Source organism: Manis javanica, chromosome 7 (genome assembly GCF_040802235.1).
Source record: "Manis javanica isolate MJ-LG chromosome 7, MJ_LKY, whole genome shotgun sequence".
Taxonomy (NCBI): domain Eukaryota; kingdom Metazoa; phylum Chordata; class Mammalia; order Pholidota; family Manidae; genus Manis; species Manis javanica.
Window position 1 is genome coordinate 87,579,777 of NC_133162.1, and position 19,841 is coordinate 87,599,617.

A 19,841-nucleotide genomic window follows, 5' to 3' on the forward strand; every position below is an offset into this window, starting at 1 on the left:
TAATATTGATGACACAGTATTTCAAAAAAGGTAAAATTCTTACTTTAAATGTATCTTCACTTATAGTCTTATTTTCAAAAGAGATTTGTTTCATATTAAAAATAACTCTACTAGATACCTTAATGGAAAGTAATAGCTTTGAAATTCTGACAGTGACTTTCTGCATTCAAAATTGTAGATATTATAAATTAACTTGTCAGTAATTACAAATTATTAGAATTGTGTTTGGGAGCATGGAAATACAGTTTTTGTTTTTTGATGTCAGAGATGTTCTTCAGTCTACTATGATCACACATCAGATACTACTGAGAGGAGCAGCTCAATGCTATCTTCTTCAGACAGCTATGAACTTGGTAGATGTGGTAAGTTATCTTTTTTACTCATGATACTTCAATTTACAGTCTTTGTCAGTGAGTGGGTGTGTAAAAGAGTTAATATAGCTGGCTTGTGAAGCTGTCCTTAGAGAGCCGGGCTTGTAAGGTTGGCGCTTGGCTGGATTTCAGGAGGGTTCCCACCATCCTGGCAGATAAAAGGGCTCACTGTGTCGAAGTGTTGATGTAAACAATGTTGCTTATACTGAGCACCTGCTTTCCATCTGGAAGTCTGAAATTTTCGTGGGTGCTATGTGGGGTGTGCCTATGTGACCAGCCCCCAGTAAAATCCCTGGGCAGTGAGTCTAGAATGAGCTTTGCTGGGAGAGAACATTTCAGACATGCTATCAGAACTCATTTCTGCAGGAATGAGGCACTCCTTGACTTACATCGCTGGGAGGAGACTCTGGGAAGCTTTGGCCTGAGTGCCTGTAACTTTTTCTGCACGTCTTCCAGGAAATTAACATTCAAAATATATACCATCTTTATTGTTTCTTTTTCTCAGAGCCCAGTAATACTACTACTGAGAAGACTGAAGAACTGGATTAGTAGTTTTTTTAGGCTTCATGGGTCATATGGTCTCTGTCACAAATACTAAAAAGCAGCCATAGATATGTATAAATAAATTGGCATGGTGTGTTCCACTAATACTTTATTTACAAAACAGGCTGTGAGTGGTTTTGCTGACTCCTGGCCTAGAGCAAGGTATCCTAATTCAAGATGTATATAATCTTAAGGGAATGAAAAGACCTGGGTGGATTTCTTAAGGTAGGGGGTCATTTTGTGGCTTTGAAAAGTAGGAATCACTTTTTGTAATTTATTTTATTTTATTTTATTTTGTTATCGTTAATCTACAATTACATGAAGAACATTATGTTTACTAGAGTCTCCCCTTTACCAAGTTCCCCCCACAAACCTAATTATAGTCACTGTCCATAAGCATAGTAAGATGTTGTAAAATCACTACTTGTCTTCTCTGTGTTGCACAGCCCTCCCCATGCCCACTGCCACATATTATACATGCTAATTGTAATACCCCCTTCCTTTTTCCCCACTCTTATCCCTCCCTTCCCTTCCATTCTCCCCAGTCCCTTTCCTTTTGGTAACTGTTAGTCCATTCTTGGGTTCTGTGATTCTGCTGCTGTTTTGCTCCTTCAGTTTTTCTTTGTTCTTATACTCCACATATGAGTGAAATCATTTGGTATTTCTCTTTCTCTGCCTGGCTTATTTCACTGAGCATAATACTGTCTAGCTCCATCCATGCTGTTGCAAATGGTAGGATTTGTTTTCTTCTTATAGCTGAATAATACTCCATTGTGTATATGCACCACATCTTCTTTATCCATTCATCTATCAATGATGGACACTTAGGTTGCTTCCATTTCTTGGCTTATTATAAATACGGCTGCGATAAACACAGGGGTGCATCTGTCTTTTTCTAACTGGGCTGCTGCATTCTTAGGGTAAATTCCTAAAAGTGGAATTCCTGGGTCAAATGGTAAGTCTATTTTGAGCATTTTGAGGAACCTCCATACTGCTTTCCACGATGGTTGAACTAATTTACATTCCCACCAGCAGTGTAGGAGGGTTCCCCTTTCTCCACAACCTCGCCAACATTTGTTGTTGTTTGTCTTGGATGGTAGCCATCCTTGCTGGTGTGAGGTGATATCTCATTGTGGTTTTAATTTGCATTTCTCTGATAACTAGTGATGTGGAGCATCTTTTCATGTGTCTGTTGGCCATCTGAATTTCTTCTTTGGAGAACTGTCTGTTCAGCTCCTCTGCCCATTTTTTAATTGGATTATTTGCTTTTTGTTTGTGGAGGTGCATGAGCTCTTTATATATTTTGGATGTCAACCCTTTATCGGATCTGTCATTTATGAATATATTCTCCCAAACTGTAGGGTACCTTTTTGTTCTATTGATGGTGTCCTTTGCTGTACAGAAGCCTTTCACCTTGATGTAGTCTCACTTGTTCATTTTTGCTTTTGTTTCCCTTGCCTGGGGAGATATGTTCACGAAGAAGTCACTCATGTTTATGTCCAAGAGATTTTTGCCTGTTTTTTTCTAAGAGTTTTATGGTTTCATAACTTACATTCAGGCCTTTGATCCATTCCGAATTTACTTTTGTGTATGGGGTTAGACAGTGATCCAGTTTCATTCTCTTGCATGTAGCTGTCCAATTTTGCCAGCACCATCTGTTGAAGAGACTGTCATTTCCCCATTGTTTGTCCATGGCTCCTTTATCGTATATTAATTGACCATATATGTTTGGGTTAATGTCTGGAGTCTCTATTCTGTTCCATTGGTCTGTGGCTCTGTTCTTGTGCCAGTACCAAATTGTCTTGATTACTGTGGCTTTGTAGTAGAGCTTGAAGTTGGGGAGCAAGATCACCCCCACTTTATTCTTCCTACTCAGGATTGCTTTGGCTATTCGGGGTTTTTGGTGATTCCATATGAATTTTTGAACTATTTGTTCCAGTTCATTGAAGAATGGTGTTGGAAATTTGATAGGGATTGCATTAAATCTGTATATTGTTTTGGGCAGGATGGCCATTTTGACAATATTAATTCTTCCTAGCCAAGAGCATGGGATGAGTTTACATTTGTTAGTGACCTCTTTAATTTCTCTTAAGAGTGTCTTATAGTTTTCAGGGTATAGGTCTTTCACTTCCTTAGTTAGGTTTATTCCTAGGTATTTTATTCTTTTTGATACAGTTGTGAATGGAATTGTTTTCCTGATTTCTCTTTCTATTGGTTCATTGTTAGTATATAGGAAAGCCACAGATTTCTGTGTGTTAATTTTGTATCCTGCAACTTTGCTGTATTCCGATATCAGTTCTAGTAGTTTTGGAGTGGAGTCTTCAGGGTTTTTTATGTACAATATCATGTCATCTGCAAATAGTGACAGTTTAACTTCTTCTTTACCAATCTGGATTCCTTGTATTTCTTTGTTTTGTCTAATTGCCGTGGCTAGGACCTCCAGTACTATGTTAAATAACAGTGGGGAGAGTGGGCATTCCTGTCTAGTTCCCGATCTCAGAGGAAAAGCTTTCAGCCTCTCGCTGTTCAGTATTATGTTGGCTGTGGGTTTATCATATATGGCCTTTATTATGTTGAGGTACTTGCCCTCTATACCCATTTTGCTGAGAGTTTTTATCATGAATGGATGTTGAATTTTGTCAAATGCTTTTTCAGCATCTATGGAGATGATCATGTGGTTTTTGTCCTTCTTTTTGTTTATGTGGTGGATGATGTTGATGGATTTTCGAATGTTGTAACATCCTTGCATTCCTGGGATGAATCCCACTTGGTCGTAGTTTATGATCCTTTTGATATATTTTTGAATTCAGTTTGCTAATATTTTGTTGAGTATTTTTGCATCTTTGTTCATGAGGGATATTCATCTGTAATTTTCTGTTTTGTTGGGGTCTTTGCCAGGTTTTGGTATTAGGGTGATGTTGGCTTCATAGAATGAGTTTGGAAGTATGCCCTTCTCTTCTATTTTTTGGAAAACTTTAAGGAGAATGGGTATTATGTCTTCTCTGTATGTCTGATAAAATTCCGAGGTAAATCCATCTGGCCCAGGGGTTTTGTTCTTGGGTAGTTTTTTGATTACCACTTTAATTTCTTTGCTTCTAATTGGTTTGTTTAATTTTTGTGTTTCTTCCTTGGTCAGTCTTAGAAGGTTGTATTTTTCTAGGAAGTCCATTTCTTCTAGGTTTTTCAGCTTGTTAGCATATAGGTATTCATAATATTCTGTAATAATTCTCTGTATTTCTGTGGGATCCATTGTGATTTTTACTTTCTTGTTTCTGATTCTGTTGATGTGTGTTGATTCTCTTTTTCTTTTAATAAGTCTGACTAGAGGCTTATCTATTTTGTTTATTTTCTCAAAGAACCAGCTCTGGGTTTCATTGATTTTTTTGTATTGTTTTATTCTTCTCAATTTTATTTATTTCTTCTCTGATCTTTATTATGTCCCTCCTTCTTCTGACTTTAGTCCGCATTTGTTCTTCTTTTTCCAATTTTGATAATTGTGACATTAAACTATTCATTTTGGATTGTTCTTCCTTCTTTAAGTATGCCTGTATTGCTATACACTTTCCTCTTAAAACTGCTTTCGCTGTGTCCCAAAGAAGCTGGGGCTTTGTGTTGTTGTTGTTACTTGTTTCCATGTATTGCTTGATCTTTATTTTAATTTGTTCATTGATCCATTGCTTATTTAGGAGCATGTTGTTAAGCCTCCATGTGTTTATGAACCTTTTTGGTTTCTTTGTACAATTTATTTCTAGTTTCATACCTTTGTGGTCTGAAACGTTGATTGGTAGGATTTCAGTCTTTTTGAATTTACTGAGGCTCTTTTTGTGGCCTAGTATGTGGTCTATTCTGTAGAATATTCCATGTGCACTTGAGAAGAATGTGTATCCTGTTGCTTTTGGATGTAGAGTTCTATAGATCTGTATTAGGTCCATCTGTTCTAGTGTGTTGTTTAATGCCTCTGTGTCCTTACTTATTTTCTGTCTAGTGGATCTATCCTTTGGAGTGAGTGGTGTGTTGAAGTCTCCTAAAATGAATGCATTGCATTCTATTTTGTCCTTTAATTCTGTTAGTATTTGTTTCACATATGCTGGTGCCCCTGTGTTGGGTGCATATATATTTATAATGGTTATATCCTCTTGTTGGACTGAGCCCTTTATCTTTATGTAATGTCCTTCTTTATCTCTTGTTACTTTCTGTGTTTTGAAGTCTATTTTGTCTGATACTAGTACTGCAACACTTGCTTTTTTCTCCCTGTTGTTTGCTTGAAATATCTTTTTCCATCGTTTGACTTTTAGTCTGTGCATGTCTTTGGATTTGAAGTGAGTCTCTTATAAGCAGTATATAGATGGTTCTTGCTTTTTTATCCATTCTATTACTCTGTGTCTTTTGATTGGTGCATTCAGTCCATTTACATTTAGGGTGCTTATTGAAAGATATGTACTTATTGCCATTGCAGTCTTTAGATTTGTGGTTACCAAAGGTTCAAGGTTAGCTTCTTTAGTATCTTACTGTCTAACTTAACTTGCTTATTGAGCTATTATAAACACTGTCTGGTGATTCTTTGTTTCTCTCCCTTCTTATTCCTTCTCCTCCATTCTTTATATGTTGATTGTTTCATTCTGTGCTCTTTTGTGTTTCCTTTGACTGCTTTTGTGGGTAGTTGATTTTATTTTTTGCCTTTAGTTACTATTTGGTTGGTCTGCTTTCTTTTCTGTGATTTTATTTTCTCTGGTGACATCTATTTAGCCTTAGGAGTGCTCCCATCTAGAGCAGTCCCTCTATAATACCCTGTAGGAGGTGGTTTGTGAGAGGCAAATTCCCTCAACTTTTACTTGTCTGGGAATTGTTTAATCCCTCCTTAATATTTAAATGATAATCATGCTGGATACAGTATTCTTGGTTCAAGGCCCTTCTGTTTCATTGCATTAAATATATCATGCCATTCTCTTCTGGCCTGTAAGGTTTCTATTGAGAAGTCTGATGATAGCCTGCTGGCTTTTCCTTTGTAGGTGACCTTTAAACTCTGTCTTTGTCCTTGATCTTTGCCATTTTAATTATTATGTGTCTTGGTGTTTTCCTCCTTGGGTCCCTTCTGTTGGGAGGTCTGTGTACGTCCGTGGTCTGAGCGATTATTTCCTCCCCCAGTTTGGGCAAGTTTCAGGAATTATTTCTTCAAATACACTTTCTATCCCTTTTTCTCTCTCTTCTTCTTCTGGTACTCCTCTACTGTGGATATTGTTCCTTTTGGATTGGTCACACAGTTCTCTTAATATTGTTTCATTCCTGGAGATCCTTTTGTCTCTCTCTGTGTCAACTTCTCTATATTCTTGTTCTCTGATTTCTATTCCATTAACGACCTCTTGCACCCCATCTAGTCTGCTCTTAAGTTCTTCCAGAAATTGTTTCATTTCTCTAATCTCCTTCTGGACTTCATCCCTTAGCTCTTGCATATTTCTCTGAAGATCCATGACATGGTTATGATCTTTATTTTGAATTCTTTTTCTGGAAGATCGGTTAGGTCTATCTCCTTCTCTGTTATTTTGGTCTGGATCAAATTCTTCTGCCTTTTCATGGTGATAGAGGTAGTTGTGGGGAGCTGGTGCATGTGTCGACTGGGAGAGTGTCCCTTCTTGCTAGTTGTGGCCTTCCTCTCCTGGGAGAACAGCAACCCCTAGCGGCTTGTGCTGGGCAGCTGCGCACAGACGGGGTCTCTGGTTCTTGCCTGGCCACTGTGGAGGAAGCTCTGCCCGGTTGCTGTGGGCGTGGCCACTGTTGCTATGGTGGAGTCACGCTGGAGGGGGAATTGGTGGGAGGTTGTTTATCACCGTGAGGGGCCTCCGAGCTGCACTGCCGCCCAGGGGTTTGAGGCCCCTGGAGTTCTCCAGGATTCCCAGTTACTGGGCTGATTGTGCCAGGGCGATTCCGTCCAGCTGTGAGGCCCCTGTCCCTTTAAGATTTTCAAAGAGCACTCACTTTTTTTATGTCCCAGGAGCACCAGCTGTGGGGACCCGCTCACAGGTCTTACTGTCCTGTTTCCCTAGTACCCAGCACCCCACGCACTGTGTGTCTGCACTCCAGTGCGGATGGCTAGGGCTGGGTATTTAGCAGTCCTGGGCTCCCTCTCCCTCCCCACTCCAACTCATATCCTCCTGCCAGGGAGCTGGTGTGAGGGGTGCTCGGGTCCCACCGGGCTGCAGCTTGTATCTTACCCCCTTTGTGAAGTACTGGGTTCTCACAGGTGTAGGTGTAGTCTGGTTGTTGTCCTGTGTCTTCTGGTCTCTCTTAGGAATAGTTGTAGTTGTTGTATTTTCAAAAATATATATAGTTTTGGGAGGAGATTTCTACTGCTCTACTCACACCGCCACCTTGGCTCCGCCCCTGCGGCCCTGCCCGCTGCTCAGGCCCACCCAGGGCATGCGCAGGATCTGGCCCCAGGAGGGCATGGGCTCTGGGGCCTCTCCTCGCCCCTGGCCTCTCGCCCCAGTGTCATCGCCACCACCTCGCCCTCCCTCCTGGGACGCTTGGGTCTCGGCAGGCGCTGCCACTTGTGGCTCCACGCATGAGCTGGTGGAGTCAGAGGTGGAGAGGTGCCACTGGGCGGCGAGGGTGGGGGTCTGCACGGAGACTGTGCCACTTTTTGTAATTTCTTATAGAATGTTTTTGTTTTTGATTTTGGGTAGTGGCCATCTTTTCTTTAAGATAGTAATTTTGATTTAAAGAAATAGATTTATAAAATAATTTTTCATTTTATACATTGTACTGGTTACGTGTAGTCGATATCTTCATTTTAAAAGTTGCATAATTTTTTCTTAAAAAATAGTTTTCTTTTGATTTAACTAATAACAGTCTACTTTAAATAGTATACTAGCTTGCTTTTTAGTGATTTCATTTTATTCAATTACAATTTTTTTACTAAGTAATTTTTAAAAATTTCCCCCAGGAGAAAGTGTCATTTTCTGAAGTCTCAGCTTTTCTCATGTCTCTGAGACAAGAGGAGTCCTTAGCACGAGGAACTTCGTTGTGGACAGAGGTGAGTCTGAAAATAGTGATAAGGTCTTTGAAAACTTAAAAAAAAATTGTTTTCTAACTGAATTCCATAATAGCCATTTATTAAAATGTATGATTGGTTCGTTACATATCAACAGAGATTTTAAAGCATTGTATACTTGCTTTGAGCAGATTTAAGAATAACGCCGCCAAGGTTCTTAGGGAGAAATGGGAGACAGGAAGACGTTTGAAACAGAAATAGACCTATTGGGAAGTGGACAGATCTCAATTCTAGATGAGCCCCATTAGGAATAGTGATGATATTAGACTCAAAAACAGGCAGTAACACAGAGCTCCTCTTTCATTTTTTTCTACCTGTTAATGACACTTTCATGTACCCACTTGCTCAACCCTGACATTTTGGTGATTCTTAATTCTTCCTGACCTTATGCATCTAATTCATCATGAAATCCTAGATGTCCTTCCTTTTCTCCAGCCAGCGGAGACCCTCCCTTAGTGCTGCTTCCACTGTTGTGGCTTCTTTCGTGTTGGTAACTGGGACCTCGCCCTGCCCCAACCCTCGTGTCAGAACCTTGGAGGCGAGTATGGTCTGACACTGGGGCTCTTCTGCAGTCAGCTTCCTCTTCCTTCGTGTTTTGTTTTAAGCCATGGTACTGAGTTCATATTGTTGATTTTCACCCTTATGCGTCAGATACTTGGTTAAATTCTAAGCTGTGTCCTCTATAGAGTACATATTTTTGAAGACGGGCTTTTTTTTTTTTTTTCTTTTAATTTTGTATTTCCTCACTGCCTAAGAGATCACTCAAGCTAGGGATGTGATTATTCTTTTAGAAGGCAATTCTGGCTGTGTATGCATAGAGAATAACAGGATAAATCAGCTTGCACTGTGTAAAATAGGCCCTTATCATACCTCAAAATGTCAACAATAATGTCTTGATTTCAAATATTCAGTGTTTAAATTTCTCCAGATGTCTGATAAATGCACTCTTGTTTGTTCTTGCATTTTCTTTGTCCAAATATTCAGTTTTCTTTGAGTATTCAAATAAGATGTAGTCATTGTATTGATATGTGTTGTTTATAACTTGTGGTCAATCCATCTAGAATTTTTTTGGTGTATGGTATGAACTGGGAGGTTTAAATGAGAAATGCATGTAAAATGTTTCAGACTATGGTAAGTGTAAATATATATTACTGTTCTTAGCCAGATGTTTGTTTATTGTTTTAAAATAGCCAACCCTCAGAGTTCTTTATTTGTCCCATTTAATTTTTCAGTTCCTTAATTCATTAATATATGTTTTCATCTTTTTTCTTCTTTTATTTTTTCATAGTATGCTTTGCTTGTCTCTTAATGCCTTCATTGACTGAAACTATTTATTGCACACCTTCCACATGCCAGGCTCTTACTAAGTGTTGGGAATACAGTGGTCAGGAAAATAAACATGACCACTGTCCTCAGGAAGCTTATGGCCTGGTATTTATAGTTGAACTCAATTTTTAATTCCTTTTGTTTGTTTAATAATAAAAACACATATATGTATGTGTATGTATCTGTATTTTATAACTTCCATATGTTGGCTATATTTTATAACTTCCATATGTTGTCCTCATTATTGTGTGAATCTCTATGAGTCACATGAAATCAATGATACTCAGTCATTATTCAACCTATAGAAATGGCAGTATCACATAGCTCAACCTAAATAATTTTTAAATTAAAAAACTTAATTTTTTTAGAGCAGTTTTAGATTTATAGAGAAATGGAACAAAGTACAGAGTTCCCATATCCTCCCTCACCATTCTCCCCATCACCCCCAAATGACCCTATTACAATTGATGAGCCACTATTGATATATTATCATTAACTAGTGTTTATAATTTACATTAGGACTCGCATACTTTATGGGCTTTGACAAATGTATAATGACATGTGTCAACCAGTACAGTGCCCTGCAGAAGAGTTTTACTCCCTAAAAATCCCATGTGCTCCACCTAGTTATCCCTCCCACCTCCCAAACTCTGGCAACCACTGATTTTTCATTGTCTCTTTAGTTTTCCCTTTTTCAGAATGTCATATAGTTGGAATCATACAGTATGTAGCCTTTTCAGATTAGCTTTTTTCACTAAGTAATGTGCCTTTAAGGTTCATCCGTGTCTTTTCATGGCTTAAAGGCTCATTTCTTTTTTCTTTTTTTTTTTTTTTATTAAGCTATCATTGATACCTATACCTTATGAAGGTATCAATGATACCTCTTATGAAGGTTTCACATGAAAAACATTGTGGTTACTACATTCACCCATATCATCAAGCCCCCACCATACCCCATTGCAGCCACTGTCCATCAGTGTAGCAAGATGCCACAGAGTCACTACTTGTCTTCTCTATGCTGCACTGTCTTCCCCCTGACCACCCCCCCTACACCATGTGTGCCAATCATAATACCCCTCAATCCCCTTCTCCCTCCCTCACCACCCTCCCCCGTCCCCTCCCCTTTGATAACTGCTAGTCCCTTCTTGGAGTCTGTGAGACTTAAATGACACTTTCATGTACCCACTTGCTCAAGCCTGACATTTTGGTGGTTTTGTTCCTCAGTTGCTTCATCGTTATACTCCACAAATGAGGGAAATCATTTGGTACTTGTCTTTCTCCACCTGGCTTATTTCACTGTAGCTCATGTCTTTTTATCACTGAATAATACTCCATTGTCTGGATGTACCACAGTTTATCCATTCACCCACTGAAGGATGTCTTGATTGCTTTTAAGTTCTGGGAATTATGAATAAAGCTGTTACAAGCATTTATGTACAGATTTTTGTGTGGACATAACTTTTCAACTCATTTGAGTAAATACCAAGCAGCACAGGTGCTGGACTGTATGGTTAGAATATGTTTAGTTTTTTAAGAAACTGCCAAATTATCTGTCAAAGTGGCCAAACCATTTTGTATTTCCACCAGCAGTGAATGAGAGTTCCTGTTGCCTCACTCCTTGTCAGCATTTGGTGTTGTCATTGTTTTGGATTTTAGCCATTCCCATAGTCATGTAGTAGCTCATTGTTTTAAGTTGTAATTCTCTAATGACATGTGATGTTGAGCATCTTTTCATGTGCTCTTTGCTCTCTGTGTATCTCTTTTGGTTAGGTGTTTGTTCAGATCTTTTGCTTATTTTAAAAAATTGGGTTGTTTTCTTATTGTTAAGTTTTAAGAGTTCTTTGTGTATTTTGGATACCAGTCCTTCATCACATGTGTCTTTTGCAAATAATCTCTCCCTGTATGTAGCTTGTCTTCTCATTCTCTTGACAGTATCCAAATAGACTTTTGAGACTTATATTTTAGTATGAGAGACTGATAGGTAGATGCTATTTTAAACCATACGTCTGACATGAAAACTCTTTGAAGGGAAAAATTTTGTGACAGATTTCAGGAAAAAAGTCAAATAGGATTTTGAGTTTACTTGTCAATAATTTTGTTAAAGTAGGGTTATGATTGTGGAAATATATTTGGAAAACCTTGCACATTTTTATAGCAATAATTAAGAAACTTAGTTTGGCTGGTTTGAGAGGAATATAAAGGAAAAGCATATACAGTCGAAAGATAAATGCTGGCTGACTTCACTGTTATTTTAATATTATCCTACTTGTTAAAGATTTACACAGAACAACTTCCTTTAGTGTTACTGAACTGCTTATTCATTGGTACTTAAAAGTATGTCAGTTTTAGTTTTGACCGATTCATTCATTCATTCATCAATTTTGTCTTTGGTTGAGTGATGTATTATTATTTCATGTCCTTATATGTACTTTTGGGTGACTTTAATGAATGCAAAAAATAGTTCAAAAAAATTCATATTTAGGAAGACTCATTTCATAATTATTATTCATTATTAAATTCATGTGTTGATATTGCACATTGAGATATTATGTAAAAAGAAAACTGAGAACACAGTTCAATTTCAAAGCAAAATTCACAGTTATATCTGATCAAAGATGAATTCTCTGAAATTCTGTGACTTTCAGTTTTGCAGATTTTCTGAGAGATATAATGGAAAAAGACTAAGACATTGTTTCTCTCTTAAATTATATATAGTTGACCCTTGAACAACATAGATGTGAACTGCATGGGTCCACTTATATGCAGATTTTTTTTTTTTCAGTAAATATGTTGGAAAATATTTTGGAGACTTGAGACAATTTGAAAAAATATTTTCTTTAACTTTATTGTAAGAATACAGTATATACAATATACAAATATTTGTTAATCGACTGTTAATGTTATCAGTAAGGCTTCTGGTCAACAGGAGGCTATTAGTAGAAAAATTTTTGGTGAGGCACAAGTAGATTTTTGACTGCACAGAGGATTGGTGCTCCTAACCCCATGTTATTCAAAGGTCAGCTGTCTTTTAAAGTATACATATGAGAGAAAATAAACTTGTAAGAAGGGTAGGAACTTTAATTATAACTTATACTTCAAATCCTACATTCTTTGAAAAGTAAACATGTTCTTGTTTTAGTATATGAAACTGTAAAGAATTTTGATTTAAGGTTGTGATTTGTTTTACATGGTGTGTTATTTTTCACAGAGATGTTCTTATCAACATGTGCATTTCATAGTAGATACTTTAAAAATTCTTGCCTATTAATGAAGTTTGTACATTCTTTGAGGAAGATTAGATAACGCATAGCCACACATACATGTGCATGTATATATACACATACACATACATACATATACACCCATGCATACATATATATGCATGTATGCATTTTTTTCTGTCTGCACTATCTGTGGGACTCAATCATAACAAATATTTTATTAGTTTGTTGTGTTCAGTCATTTAAATTCAGTTTGTGGAAGAAAGAATGGGCTTAGGGAAATTAGAAACCGTTTGTTTAGTTAGGTTTTTAAAATAAAGTAATAACTGTTTTCTTTTCTAGCTCTGTGATTGGTTACATGTTAATGAAAGCTGTTTTAGGGGCTCCTCAACTTGTAGCTCCGTTGGACTTCATGAGACATCTTCTTTAAATGCTTATGTAAAGAACCTAGTTCAGGAGTATATTAAGTCACCTACTTGGGAAAGTAAGTATGAAATCATTTTATGGGTTGACATAACCAAAATATTTTCAAAGAACTTTTTGCTAGTTTCTTAGATCAAGATTTAAGTTTAACCAAATGTGTGCTGATTTACTGATGTCAAACTTGTATTTCAGCCAGATAATCTGAATAACAGAACGTAAAAATACTGTCTCCTAACCTGTACTTTATCTGTTCTAAGACTTGAGATTTTAAGCTATTTGTTATGTTTTTAAGAAATAGTAAGTTGCTGGAACAGCAGGTGGACACAAATAAGCTTATTAAATTATTCTACAGTTACTGAATCTTTGAGGGTCAGTTATTACAGATGTGTTTTCAGAGCCTCTGTTCTCCAAAAATTTTTGTAGATGAATCTGTTCATCTTTTGTTTTTTTTAAGGCATTACATTTATTGTGAACTGTTTATGAAAAATAATTTTAGAGAGAAATGCTTGAAAGGGTGGTTTTGTTTTTTCTTTTTACCAGATACTTGGCAAAGATCAATTTTGCAACTTCTTTAGGGAAATATGTAAGACTGCATGAAGGAAGAATGATTAACAGATTCATTAATATGGATTCTTTTACATGTCTAATGCTTCCTCTTCATTAAAGTCATTAGTGATAATTTGGGTAAATTGCATCTTTGAATTTAACGTGTCTTAATTTCCTAGCTTTGTATCAGATTGAGTCATTTTCATCTACTGATTTCTCTAATCTGATCATAGAATAGGTCTTAAATGATCAAATAATTATCCTTCCAAAATACATGAGTTTATCTGTTCTTCCTTCTTAGAACATTTCTCTTTTGTGTTGTATTCTCTCTATTGTGTAAGTTTTCAGTGCTATTACATGGATGATGGTTTTGTTAAGCCTATAAAAGTAAATAAATTTTAGTCCCTACCAGAGTAATCATAAATTAAACTCCCAAAATATCTATAAAACTTGCCTTATAATTCAGAGTATAAAATAGCATCAGATTTGATGGAATATTCAAAATTGGATGAAAAAATATTTTAAGAATTTCTTAATATTTCTAGGACTTCAAATATACAATTTAATGTATGCTATTTTAAGTTTATAAGAAATTTAAAGCTTGATTTCAAGTGCAAAGAAGGCATTTATATGTGTGTGTTTAATATTTTTGTTTGATTTTTAATGCCCTTAGCTAAGTGCCTTTATACAGTTTTAGTTCAGTTACCGATTGGCAGTTTTTAGAACAAGTTAATAAATCACAAAGCAAACGCTATTATTACACTTGCACTTTTGACCATAAGATAGATACTTGAAATATTCAAATACGTTTTTAAATAAAGACTCATCAGCCAAACCACCATTTTCACTTAGAGTCTACATGTAAAGTAGCTTTTTCTTTGGGTTTTGAGATAGTACAGATAGATTTTACGCTATTTATTCATAAAGCATATATAAGATGTTTTCTAAGAGCCAGGCATTGCAGTTACAAAGATAAAAGATATATCCCCTGCCCTTAGAGAAAGCATAATGTAGTAATGGAGCTGATAAGTAAAACAGATAAACCTAGCACAATGCCTTGAAAGACGTAAGCCCTGGGATGGAGGACCTGTGTGAGCTGTACCTGTCCAGAACAGGCAGACCTGCAGGGCTTGAGGAGGTCACCAGAGAGTGCTATTTGATGAGTGACTAGGAAATAGGGTGAAAAGTGGGAAAGAATATCCCACAAGGTTTGAATGAATGTGCATCCAGGGAACCGCATGTAGGTAGGTGTCCATCCAGCTGTCCTGTCTGCCTATCTATCAGGTGAAGGATAAGGGTGGATACGAGTAGGTAGATATGGATATGTACCACATCATATATATGACTGATAAGGCAACAAAACAGTCAACAACAAAAACCACACAAAACCAACATCATCAACAAGCAAAAATATTAAAGAGCTTCCAGAGTAGACTTTCTGAATTACAGAAAATGAAACACTGTTTCGAAACAACAGTAAGGGCTTGTCAGAGCTTGGGGTACCAAAATCAACCAGGGGGTGAAATATATTTAAAGAAATTTATACTTAAATCAGGCAGTCCATCAGAAAGGATTTTTTGTGTAAAGATTTTATACTTAAATAATGTGCCTACTTAGAATGTAACCAGGAAATCTAAAGATATGCAATAACCCCAGAGTAGTATGTTGCAGCTGTAAAAACAAGTTTTAAAAACAGCTTTGATGTGTAATTGCATTTATTAAACAGTACATAGTTCAGCTGTATAATGTGATGGATTGCCTGTGTATATGCTCATGAAGTCATCAGTGTGTGAACAGACTGTAACCCCCAAAGGTGTTTCCCTGCCTCTTTGTGATCCCTGTTTCTCCCATCTACCTGTTCCTCCTCCATTCCCAGACAAGCCCTGAGATACTTTCTGACACTGGAAATGAGTTTGCATTTTCTTGAAATACACTAAGTTTTTAAAATTTACAGTAGCAAGATTTGACTATGATTCAGTGTTAAATTGCATTAAGGTGATTAATAATAATCAGTGATTCTTTTGTTTCTTTAAAACCACTGTTGCTTCTACTTTTCTAGCTTCAATGTGAAAAGGGAGAGTAAATAAGGAATTCTGTGCCAGTGATTCACAGACCATAGTTTCTAGACCAGCAACATCAGCACCACCTGGAAAGGCATTAGAAATAGAAATTCTCAGGCTCTACCCCAAACCTATTAAATCAGAAACTCTGGGTGTGGGGCCCACCTTCTGTTTTAACGAGCGCTCCAGGTGATGCTAGACAAGCTGATGTTTTGAGACCCCCTGATCTATAGCATGGCGTTATGGTGCCCTAAGAACTCAGGAAGCAATCTACAACAAAAATCCTTGCAGGAGTGTGGCCTCTGCTGAGAGGTGAGGCACTTTTGTTACCAGCCTGCTACTGTGGCGCTCCTTGAAATCAGAAATTGTTAAAAACCACTAAACTTCTGATTTATAACCTTCCCTTTCAGTATCCAAGGTGAAAAATTGCTTAGGATTTCAGAAAGGATCTCAGAGTTCTTCCAGAACTGTGCGATTGGAATTTTGCTTGAGGCAAGTGAGAGCTGTCTGGTTAGTCACTTTGAAGACCCCTAATATGTGTGCCATCTATACCAAAATATGTGGTGTTTATGCTTGAAGGCCTCCAGCTCACATGCTGTATAAAGGGTGCTTCAGCTACTGGAATTGGAAACATTTCATTCTCCAGTAGCCACCCCTCCACCTTCCACTAGTTCAAAACGTATCTGATTATTTGACTGCTAATGAAACTATAGAGAACTGAATAGTGTTAGCCTTTGATTTCAATTTAGTCTTCATTTATGAATGAATTTTTAACATAATTGTGAGATACAAAGCATTAATGTGAGTAAATATTTTGAGGGAACAAGTTTCAGTAACTCACCTATTCATACCTATAAAAGTAACCTAATTTTTTCTGGGTAGCACCAACATTTAGATTTTTTTAAAAAGTGGAAGCAGATTTTTTATTGCTGGCAACCAAATGGGATTTATAGCATTAAAAATATATTATAAAATTCATCCTTTGGTTGTATTTTTAAATGACATCCTTCATGCAAGCATATGTTTTTAGTATTGTCTGTCTTCTGTACTATTCCAGTAAACTTGTATCAAAATATGTTAAATTATCCCTATCTATCTTAGAATGTTTAAGAAAATGTTTTAAGGATTTGAACCACTGAGCTGGAAAACTAGATCTCTTACCTAAATTTTTCTTGAGAGTGAGGTGAAAAGTATAATCTTACTATAGTAATATACCATGAATGAAAAAGAAATCCTCTATTCATGAATTATTTTAATTTAATAGGCTTTCAGAAATAGGAAAACATTAATTTTATCTGTTAACCAAGTTATTTCAAAACTTGTTCTAGGGACTTTGCCTATATTATTTAATTTTTATAATAAACCCAAGGAAAGTCAAGGTTTCGTCACTTTGATTTCATGAAAGATGACCTAAGCTTTCTGAGAGAATAATCAATTGCCCCAAGGCCCACAGCCCACGGGGAGCAGGACTGCGGTCAGACACAGGTCTGAGGCTCCAGAGCCTTTGTGGCTGTATCCATTAAATCCCTTCTGGTTATACTTAGGGAACTCTTCTCTCAACGGAAATACTAGAATTGCCTCTTAGCCGGTGTCCTTGCATCTACCCTTGTATCCCATATTGTACCTGGAGAAATCTTTTTAAAATACAAATTTTGATGAAGTTTTTCTTTTCCTCCTCTTCTTGGTATACATTCCCTTTAATCTTCAGTGGCTTCCTCTTGCGAGGACTGAAATCCTTTTACATGGTCTACAGAATGCCCTGGCCTCTCCCTGTTCTGTTTCTGTGACCTCATCTTTGGTAACCCCCTTTCTCCTGTCTTTGTGAACCCAAGCCACACAGGCATCTTTCTGTTTCCTGGAATGTGAAAATCCCTCCTGTCAGAGGATCTTTGTCATGCCCCTCCTTTTTTTCTGGAACCGTCTTGTCCTTCTTACTATCTCATTCTTTCTCCACCTTCATGTACAACCCAGTTGTCCCTCCTCTTACTCCCAGATGACGGCATATCCTCAGCACCATCTATGCTGCTCACTGCAATGACTGTTTTGTTTTGTCATTCTTTGGAAGATGCTGTTCTCCTCTACTGCTCTGTAAATTCTATGGGCACAGGAAGCATTGAGTCTGCAGCGCCTTGGTCAGGGGATGGCCTGTAGTGGGCATGCAGAGATTTGCTTTCGTTCGTGTTTAACAATGAGCCACGCTGTAGGGTGTTCTATATTTTATCTCAGCTGGCTCTCTCTAATAATTTCATGTTGATAAGCATAATCATTTAGCTGTTTTGTTTTTGAAACATCATATTTGAAGGATTTTGTTAATGTTTTGCAAACCTTAACCTGTTTTAGCAGGAGAAAACTGCTTTATGCCTGACTGGTTTGAAGCCAAGCTTGTTGCTATGATGGTCTTGCTGGCTGTAGATGTGGAAGGAATGAAGATTCAATATAAGTAAGTGTTTCTAAACTTAAAGCTTTAAAAAAAGGCTTATCAGATTTACAGTGTCTACTCATACTGTTCTGTGATTGGTATGGAATTGGTCACAATGTATTAAAGGAAGGAACTGAAACATTGGCAAATTTACTAAAGAAATGTTTAAAGTTAACAATAAATTAATAGGAATAGGGGCTTACTAATCCTTTCAGATAGTAAGTCAAACTATTAAGAAGGTCAAAAAAACTATATGCAATAATCACTGGTTTTATATAATAATATTAGAAGAATGGATTGTAAAGATCCTAGCATAAGATTAGGTAAGTAAATTTACTGAATTTGACCCCTTTGTATCATGTGTAATTAAGAAAAAAGGTAATTGAGTTAAAATGATCTAATTTATATTTTGAGAATGTGAGCAGATCAGTTCTCACCAGATTTTAATTGCTGCAAAAAAGCAGCTTCATTAGGTTGTGTATTTGAATGATATGCAGTTCATTTGATTAACATCAAATATCTTTCCTAGACAAAGAGAGTACTTTTCTAGTTCTAAAGTTGGTTATAACAGTTTTTCATAAAGCCTTAATTCTTTGTATTTTTTTGCTAACGTCTCAATTCCATCACTAGTTTATGTTTGTTTGTTTTTTAATTATTGAAGCAGGGTCTTCATATTTTAATTTCCAAGTAAATTGGATACAGAACTTCCTCATACTAGTGCCTTGAGTTGAGTCCAGTGTGTTCTTCCCTGTGCTTCCTTCTGTAGTGAAGCTCTACACTCACTGAGAAGGCACAGACTTGACCGGTCACTGAGAGTCCCCATAGGTGTGATGTGTTTGGATCATCCATAAGAGCTATTTTGTTTAATTGAGTCCATTAGGTAACCAACTTCCCAGATTATAGATGGAAAATAATTTCTTTCTGCTTTTGAAGTGCTTGATTTGGGCATGTCTTTTAATACCTAGTGAAAAGCGGAGAACACAGAATGTGTTAAGGATATTCTTAGATCCTCTCCTGGATGCTCTTATGAAGTTTGGTACAAATGCCTACATTCCCTTGCTGAAAACTGACAGATGCCTCCAGTTGCTGCTGAAGTTGTTGCACACTTGCTTGTTGAAAGGTTTCAGTACCCAAGATGGTAAGGATAAATAGTTTCTGTTGGTGTCTCACTTGGTATATTGGTATTTAGAATGAGAGGAAATTTCTGATCTCTTAAAAGGATGATTTCATGCAATCAGCAAATATTTATTGAGTATCTCTTGGTGGTGCTGGTGAAAGAGCAAACCTGCCCTGGTGGAGCTGACATTCTAGTGTTTACATCTGCTAGTTGCTTTTGATTTTATAATATGATTTCATTTGCTCTTATTTAATTTTTTAATTAATGCTCACTTGTTGATTTCCAGGCCATCAAAAAGGGTTGCTATTTCATATGTGTTTAAGCAGATCCATTTCTAATTCCCATTATGCTAGATGTGTCAGAAAGTAAGCTGAAGCATGAGAATGACAGTAATTTTATAATTACTTGTTTTTAAATATATTAATCTCTGAGCACCTTTTAAGTAGAAAATACTTCATACATAAAGTATTGTGGTAGTAGATAGAAGTACCAAGCCTGCTCTCCTCTCCTTAAACTAAGGTATATGTAAAAGACTAGTGGAAAGCTCGTGGACATTAGAGTTGAGAATATTGGAGAGTAAGCCTTGATTCCCAATCCTTTTTGACCAATGAAATGTCATATGGAGTTTTAGAAATTTGGTATTTAAAAATTAGGTTAAACATTGGTGAGATTATTAATTTTACATATGCTTGTGAAATATTAAAGCTATTTTTCCAGTTCTGATGTTTTTCATAGTGGTAGCAAAACCAAATACTGTACACAAAACA

The 19,841-nt window shown here is 36.8% G+C and overlaps 1 protein-coding gene across 5 annotated transcripts in view; it reads left to right on the forward strand.

Annotated features, from left to right (window-relative positions):
• The window catches only part of TARBP1 (tRNA guanosine 2 -O-methyltransferase TARBP1), a 100,253-nt gene that overhangs the window by 17,644 nt on the left and 62,768 nt on the right, over window positions 1-19,841 (forward strand). For 4 of the 5 annotated variants that reach the window (XR_012133321.1, XM_037017068.1, XM_037017066.2 and 1 more), the window contains exons 8-12: window positions 266-362; window positions 7,855-7,944; window positions 12,852-12,993; window positions 17,879-17,978; window positions 18,923-19,095. Coding sequence is in view for 4 of the 5 variants with exons in the window: in XM_037017068.1 (XP_036872963.1) it covers window positions 266-362; window positions 7,855-7,944; window positions 12,852-12,993; window positions 17,879-17,978; window positions 18,923-19,095 (602 nt within the window). In the remaining variant the exon portion in view is untranslated. The remainder of the gene's footprint in view (window positions 1-265; window positions 363-7,854; window positions 7,945-12,851; window positions 12,994-17,878; window positions 17,979-18,922; window positions 19,096-19,841) is intronic. The other variant, XM_037017067.2, reaches the window with a different exon arrangement.